This window comes from Labrus bergylta, chromosome 3, assembly GCF_963930695.1.
Source record: "Labrus bergylta chromosome 3, fLabBer1.1, whole genome shotgun sequence".
In the NCBI taxonomy this organism is placed as follows: Eukaryota; Metazoa; Chordata; class Actinopteri; order Labriformes; family Labridae; genus Labrus; species Labrus bergylta.
In genome coordinates this window covers 5971990-5980210 of record NC_089197.1, presented here as the reverse complement: position 1 = coordinate 5980210, position 8221 = coordinate 5971990, and the positions used below count along the sequence as shown (strand labels likewise).

The 8221-nt window shown below is 44.5% G+C and overlaps 1 protein-coding gene across 1 annotated transcript; it reads left to right on the top strand.

Annotated features, from left to right (window-relative positions):
- The first annotated feature begins 4122 nt into the window (after positions 1–4122).
- LOC136178497 (inner centromere protein-like) lies at positions 4123–8221 on the top strand. The gene is made up of 2 exons (XM_065952378.1): positions 4123–5708; positions 7040–8221. Exon 2 carries the CDS (start codon positions 7101–7103, stop codon positions 7938–7940), a length of 840 nt encoding a protein of 279 aa, XP_065808450.1. The 5' UTR covers positions 4123–5708; positions 7040–7100; the 3' UTR covers positions 7941–8221.

Genomic DNA, 8221 nt, shown 5'->3' with positions numbered 1-8221 from the left:
TGTACGGATCTGGCTGCTCTCTCCCTGTGGGGATTCAGCCTGCTCCTCCTAACTATCCAGCCTCATTTCACTCCCTCCCTCCCTCCCCCCCCACCCCTCCTCTTCCTCACAGACTCAAATCTGGTCACTCAGCAATCTGTTTTCCTGATAACCGGAGCTTTGTGAGCTCATTGATCCCGTTCTGCTCTCTCGGAGCTAATTGGTGCTCGTCTTTTCTCCGCTGTCTCGTAGGACTGAAGCCGACTCTGACCTTTTTTTTAAACGCAAGCTTCATCACAATCTGACAGTCTGAGTGCTCAGCTGGTAAATATTGGTCTGATCAATAACCTGAGCATGTTGCTATTGGAAATCTTTTTGTCATTGAACGCACCAACTGCTACCGGAAAAAGATGTCAAAGAAGGACCAACAGTGACCCAATGAGATGACCCTGCATTATTAATAAAGTCTGAAACCGACTGACTGTAAACTGCTTCAGACAACTGCTGCTTCTTTATTCTGAAGTACGGGAGCCTGGAGTGGACAAAAAGAGACGCACGTGTATATCAAGGCTGCGTGTCACTACATCCAGCAGGAGAAACGCTGTTACAGCCACACCACAATAAGCAACACTTCGGTTCATTTCAGTACCACGAGTTTACAAACAGTCTCTTTATGGTGTAAACATGTTTTTATGTTTCTTACAAACAGACACAGAGGCAACGCTCGGTACCGAACGAATAAAGAAATAATCATTTATACTAAATCAACATTTAAATGGGACAGAGTGGAGATTCTTTGCCTCCTGCACACAGCCTCAAGTGGACACTGCAGGAGTAAGATTTGCGGTTTGCCCCTCAGCTGCGTTGTTAATTTTAAGCTATTTGAAATGTTTCATGTAGATTTTCTTACAGCTGAATCGCAGCAGCAGGTTCAGCACCGCGGACAGCTCCACAGGGCTCAGACAGGATCAGCAGATCAGGAGGACTGCTCCTCATATTCTCTTGACCTGGTCGTTCACACCTCACAGCGGGAAGCTTAAAAATAATGACTTCCGCTATACGACGCTATAATGAGAATATGTGTATTTTTTATCAATGCTACGTGTAGTTCATCAGAATCTCAAGCTGAACTAAAGAGTGGAGAAGAACATCCTGGAGAACAGAAAACATGCAGCAGATTCATTAGAGCACGGAGATGGTAGAGGTGGCGTGCAGACAGTCTATGGTCGTGCAGCGATCACAGGGAATAAACGTCACCACCCCCTCCCACTCGCTCCAGGTGAATTCTCCTGATTATATCCTGCTGCGTTCTCACATCAGTAAGTCAGAGTTTTCTGCAGGTGTGAAACAGTATTAGTGAGAACAGAGGCTCCGATAAATCTCCTGAAGAGGTTTTTTTTTCTTTTGCCTTATTGAGTCTTTTGAAATAAAACATTTTCATTTGTGCTCTTTGCTGATGGACAGACGGGCGATACTTCTCATCCTGCACTTCCTATGTTGAAATTGTTTCCTGAATAAAAGTCTGAGAGTCAAATTTGCTGTTTTAAGTCCCAGAACACATAAAACATACACAGCCATGTCACAGGCTGTGCTAAGCTGATTGTACTGCATCATAATCTGTGAGCGCTCCTCATATATTATTGAGTAGTTTCATATTTTATAAGCTTAACATATGTTTGACATCTGAAATCCTATTATGTACAGAAGCTGAAGACGGCCACCGTCGGCTTAAGAATGAAAAGCATCATGTTTTCTATACGAGGGGAAATGTAACGCCTCTCACACAGAGACACAAACATCTTTAAACTAACGAGAAAAAAGGATTCAACAGATTTAAATTAAACAAACGTCTGCCAACGTTTCACTTCTTGAACATCGCCAACGTATTCGTGCAGGCACTGCTGGTCAACCACAGACTATGACTATTATTGGATGAAGCCTGAGTGATGTCCCCAGTCTGTTCCTGCAGGGGGCGCTGGAGTCCCATCGATGGCGGTCTCCATGCTGGAAATGCTGTCTCAGTCTAACTTTCAGTCAACCTAACGACAGACTGAGAGCTGGAGCTGAGGCGGGTTTTAAACCTCCTGACAAACCGTTACACCGCGCCCACCAGCTACACGCCTTATTGTGAATAACTCTTATCCTTCATCAAATCAAAATTGATGAGTCATCAAAACATTCACCCCCCCCCCCCGTACAGTGTGTGTCGATCGAGACATGAGCTAATCAGACCTGTTTGTTTTTTTGAACCAGGCTGAAAACATGTTAATCTCTGCTGTAAAAACAGGCCTTTTAGAATGGGTGTGTATGTGACTTCCTGTGCTTCTGCAGCCAGCCTCTAGTGGACACTTGAGGAACTGCAGGATTTTACACTTCAGCATCGGCTTCCAAGCACACCACTTGGGCGTGGCATAGAGGCGATCAGCCTGTGGCTCTGCTGAGCTGTATGATAGCGGCCTTCAACGCGTCTGTATCTTTGGGTCTCGTATCTCTCATAGATTCTCTTTTGGGTTCAGGTCAGATGTTTGGGATGCCATGATGTCACCTGCTGGTCCGCTGTGTTTGATCCAGTTCAGAGTCAACGCAGACGTCTACTAGGAGAGTTTAGAGCTTCATGCTTCTGTCAGCTGACGAGCTTTACGGAGCCGCTGATTTCCTTTTCCAGCAGGATTTGGCACCTGACCACAGCGCCAAAACTACCAGGACCTTGTGTGCTGATGGTGGTATAACTCTGCTTGATTGGCTGACTCGCCTGACCTGATATTGTCAAGAGGAAGATGAGAGACACAGGACCCAACGATACAGACGAGCTGAAGACGTCGACCTGGGTTTCCATAATCCTCCAGCACCTTCACAGACTGACGCCTCCACGCCACACCGAGGCGGTATTTCATATAATAGGATCCAAACATTGAGTGCATTATTTAACATCCTGTTCAGAGTTAAATACGTTTATTGGATATTCAACATTTTGAGATCCTGAATTTTTCTCATCACTTTTCAAACAAAAAGAGGCTTCAAATAGTTCACCTTGTGTCTAATAAATGTAGGACCTTCTTCAACTAAACTATGGGGAAAAAATGAACAATTACACGTTATCCTGATTATATGAGCAGCACCTGGAAATGTATTTTTCATTCAAGGGGACTTTGATGCTAGTTGGCTAATGTTAGCGTGCTAACACCATAAAGTACAATAAACATGGTTAAAGAGCCCATATTCTGCCCTTTTTGGGGTTCGTACATTTAATCTATGTTCCTACTTTTGTATGTTCACAATAGCTAAAGTTCTAAAAAGTGTCTGTTTTCATGTACTGCTCCTCCTTGCTTCCTCTACGCTCTGAGTCCGTCAGCTACACTCTGTTGAGCCCACACTGTTAGACCCCACGTGGGCCAAGTCTGCTCTGATTGGTCTGCCGATCCGCTCTGTCGTTATTGGTCAGTTGCTCAGCACGGTTCTCGGAAATGTCCCGCCTCTTTTCCCATATTGGGAATCTAGCCACTGGTTTCCGCAGACTTTGAATTTTTGCACATAGATGTGCCTAAACATGCACAGGACACTTGGAAAACACACTAAAGAGCATATAAAACCAGAAAAAGCATAATATGGGACCTTTAAGATACGTGGAAATTGTCTTTAGTACCTGACAAATTTGACCAATGTCTGCCACGAGGTACCAATCTCATGAACCAATCACGCCTCCCCGTCTCCCTGATCGTTCTCGACCCCATGAATGCACGAGCCCACACTCAAAGCATGAGCTGAGGTCCGCTTCTGGACCAATGGCGCTTGTACATGTAAGTGAGGGCCGTGCTATGCTAGTTTTCGAAAAATTACCAACCCTGCATTTAATGTAAAATATGTATCACAAAACACATTTTATTACACTACTTGGCTACAACAACAAAAAACATTATTTAATTTATTTTCATAATATTGGTAATATTTTATTTCAGCCTTTTAGGATTGTAGATCAGTGTAGGGTTATGTTAAAAGTACATGCTTGGGTGGCCATTTTGTTTAAGTTTAATTAACAGGCAATGATTTGAATGATGCTATGATGTCATGGTAAGAGAATGTTTTGATAAAATAAAGACATCAAAAGAATTCTGGAACTCTGGTCCATCAAAGCTAATTAGAATCTCAGCATATAAACAGTTACCAGTCTGAGACAACCACAGTTCACAGATTCATTCTGAGACTTCAACAGTTCACAGATTCATTGAGATACAACTTTGTCCGATAGACACTTCAACAAGACCACAAAGCGTTCTACATCCAAGACACTGTTTGATCTGAGAAGAGTAATGGAGCACTACAGATCCCAGAGCAGGGCAGTCAATACGGGGGCTGATGATTTCAGGTACTCCATGCAAGGAGCCGAAACTTTCCACCAGAGGCCGCACCACTGGCCCAACCAGTATGGACCCCATCGCCCATCACATCAGAGACGCCCACCCCACTGGCAGGTGGTGGCAGACCTGAAGAATGAAATACAAGGGTTGAAAATTCTTCTGAAAAAGGAGCAGGATCTGAACAAAGCAGGGTGCGACAGAGATATGCTCAGCAAGAACATCATTGAGGAGTTGGAGGAAAGGTTGGAGTTGGAGCACCATAAGAGACTTGAGTGTGAAAAGGAGATCAAGATGCTGAAAGAAGAAAGGAAGCACTTTGATCCATCCTGTGCAGAGAACGAGTCCCTGATGCAGGAGAAGGAAGAGGTCATCAGTGATGAACTTTTAAAAGCAGAGCAGCTGGAGATTTCAAAGAGCCGCTGCCTTGAGCTGTCTGATGAACTCAGAGCACAGGAGAACACAGATCAGGTACTGCAGAAGAGGGTGGAGGACCTCCAAAGACCAGAGGAATTGAGGGCTGAGAGCCTCCAGAAAGAAGTAGAGGAGGTCAGGCCTCAGCATGAGGAGGGCTTACAAAACCAAGACAAGACCAACATGTGTCCTGAGCTGTCTTCCGATCCGACAGCACAGGAGGAGGCCGATCAGATGCTGCAGGAGGAAGCGGAGGTGTTTCAACAATTGTGCGAGTCAGAGGAGAAGATCTCTACATGGAGGAAGATCAAGAAAGCCTGCACTCCAAAACATCGCCGCCAATTCAAGCATCAGAAGAAGCAAATGCTGGACCATATGTGACCATCCCAGCTTCTCCAGCCGCTCCCCCCCACCCGACCTCCTCCAACACACAGGCTGTAACAGGCCAAGCAGTCACAGTGGGAACATAGAAAGTCCTGACTGACAGAAGCCGGCTGGTTTCTGTGTGTCAGGACTCGACATGTTCCCACTGTGTCTGCGTGGGTTTTTTCTCCGGGTGCTCCGGTTTATTCCCACACATAAACATTTGGACCTAATTAAAAGATTTGACACAAATTTCAAAAGACTTGATAAAATAAAAAAAAGTCTTGATCTAAACATTATATCTGTGTCGCTGAGGGCTCTTTTAAGTATTTTTCATACTGTTGTTTTCTGAGTTTGTTTTAACAGATAAAAGTCAAAGTATCTAAATGCATGCATTGTCATTTTGAACGAAGCAAAGTACACAATATGAACTATAAGTGTATTTTAAGTGGTTGATTATTTGACAATTTTTCTACACTTTGAGGATTTACTCACACACAGTTAGGGAAGACAGCTCTTCAGCTGGCTGCTGAACACGGACAGTCTGAAGTGGTGGAGTTTCTGATTGGAATGGGTTGCACTCATGCTTTGAAGGACAAGGTAAAGACATGAGCCCCACATACACACACGCACACACATACACACAACTTGCTTAAATGGTTGAATAGAAGAGAGCGTTTACACCTTTGTTTACATTTTTTACATTGAAGTCAGGGTTGGTCATTTTCTCAAGATGCACTTTCAAAAGAGCCCATATTCTGTCCTTTTTGGGGTTCGTATATTTAATCTATGTTCCTACTTTTGTACGTTCACAATAGATAAAGTCCAAAAAAAGTGCCTGTTTTCATGTACTGCTCCTCCTTGCTCCCTCTCCGCTCTGAGTCCGTCTGCTACACTCTGTTGACCCAGAATCGGTCTACTCTGATTGGTCTGCCGATCCGCTCTGTCGTTATCGGTCAGTTGCTCAGAATGCGTCTCGGAAATTTCAACATGAGCTGCTGGGCTTGCCACAACGAGCCAATGGGCTTAGATCAGTGATCTCACACTGACAATTTTTTTCGAGGGGGGCTAGAACCGAGCGTTACATGCAGCTAATGCTACAGCTAACAGGAGGACGTAGGAGAAGCTGCGTTTCCGCGGACTTTGAATTTTTGCAAATAGATGTGCCTAAACATGCACAGGACACTTGGAAAACACACTAAAGAGCATATAAAACCAGAAAAAGCAGAATATGGGACCTTTAAGATAGGTGGAAATTGTCTTTAGTACCTGACAAATTTGACCAATGTCTGCCACGAGGTACCAATCTCATGAACCAATCACGCCTCCCCGTCTCCCTGATCGTTCTCGACCCCATGAATGCACGAGCCCACACTCAAAGCATGAGCTGAGGTCCGCTTCTGGACCAATGGCGCTTGTACATGTAAGTGAGGGCCGTGCTATGCTAGTTTTTGAAAAATTACCAACCCTGCATTTAATGTAAAATATGTATCACAAAACACATTTTATTACACTACTTGGCTACAACTAAAGAAACATTATTTAATTTATTTTCATAATATTGGTAATATTTTATTTCAGCCTTTTAGGATTGTAGATCAGTGTAGGGTTATGCTAAATGTACATGCTTGGGTGGCCATTTTGTTTAAGTTTAATTAACAGGCAATGATTTGAATGATGCTATGATGTCATGATAAGAGAATGTTTTGATAAAATAAAGACACCAAAAGAATTCTGGAACTCTGGTCCATCAAAGCTAATTAGAATCTCAGCATATAAACACAGTTACCAGTCTGAGACAACCACAGTTCACAGATTCATTCTGAGACTTCAACAGTTCACAGATTCATTCTGAGACTTCAACAGTTCACAGATTCATTCTGAGACTTCAACAGTTCACAGATTCATTGAGATACAACTTTGTCCGATAGACACTTCAACAAGACCACAAAGCGTTCTACATCCAAGACACTGTTTGATCTGAGAAGAGTAATGGAGCACTACAGATCCCAGAGCAGGGCAGTCAATACGGGGGCTGATGATTTCAGGTACTCCATGCAAGGAGCCGAAACTTTCCACCAGAGGCCGCACCACTGGCCCAACCAGTATGGACCCCATCGCCCATCACATCAGAGACGCCCACCCCACTGGCAGGTGGTGGCAGACCTGAAGAATGAAATACAAGGGTTGAAAATTCTTCTGAAAAAGGAGCAGGATCTGAACAAAGCAGGGTGCGACAGAGATATGCTCAGCAAGAACATCATTGAGGAGTTGGAGGAAAGGTTGGAGTTGGAGCACCATAAGAGACTTGAGTGTGAAAAGGAGATCAAGATGCTGAAAGAAGAAAGGAAGCACTTTGATCCATCCTGTGCAGAGAAGGAGTCCCTGATGCAGGAGAAGGAAGAGGTCATCAGTGATGAACTTTTAAAAGCAGAGCAGCTGGAGATTTCAAAGAGCCGCTGCCTTGAGCTGTCTGATGAACTCAGAGCACAGGAGAACACAGATCAGGTACTGCAGAAGAGGGTGGAGGACCTCCAAAGACCAGAGGAATTGAGGGCTGAGAGCCTCCAGAAAGAAGTAGAGGAGGCCAGGCCTCAGCATGAGGAGGGCTTACAAAACCAAGACAAGTCCAACATGTGTCCTGAGCTGTCTTCCGATCCGACAGCACAGGAGGAGGCCGATCAGATGCTGCAGGAGGAAGCGGAGGTGTTTCAACAATTGTGTGAGTCAGAGGAGAAGATCTCTACATGGAGGAAGATCAAGAAAGCCTGCACTCCAAAACATCGCCGCCAATTCAAGCATCAGAAGAAGCAAATGCTGGACCATATGTGACCATCCCAGCTTCTCCAGCCACTCCCCCCCACCCGACCTCCTCCAACACACAGGCTGTAACAGGCCAAGCAGTCACAGTGGGAACATAGAAAGTCCTGACTGACAGAAGCCGGCTGGTTTCTGTGTGTCAGGACTCGACATGTTCCCACTGTGTCTGCGTGGGTTTTTTCTCCGGGTGCTCCGGTTTATTCCCACACATAAACATTTGGACCTAATTAAAAGATTTGACACAAATTTCAAAAGACTTGATAAAATAAAATAAAGTCTTGATCTAAACATTA

Excerpts from the sequence above, each read along its gene's own strand:
- LOC136178497 (XM_065952378.1), top strand. The coding sequence starts at position 7,101 with ATGGAGCACTACAGATCCCAGAGCAGGGCAGTCAATACGGGGGCTGAT.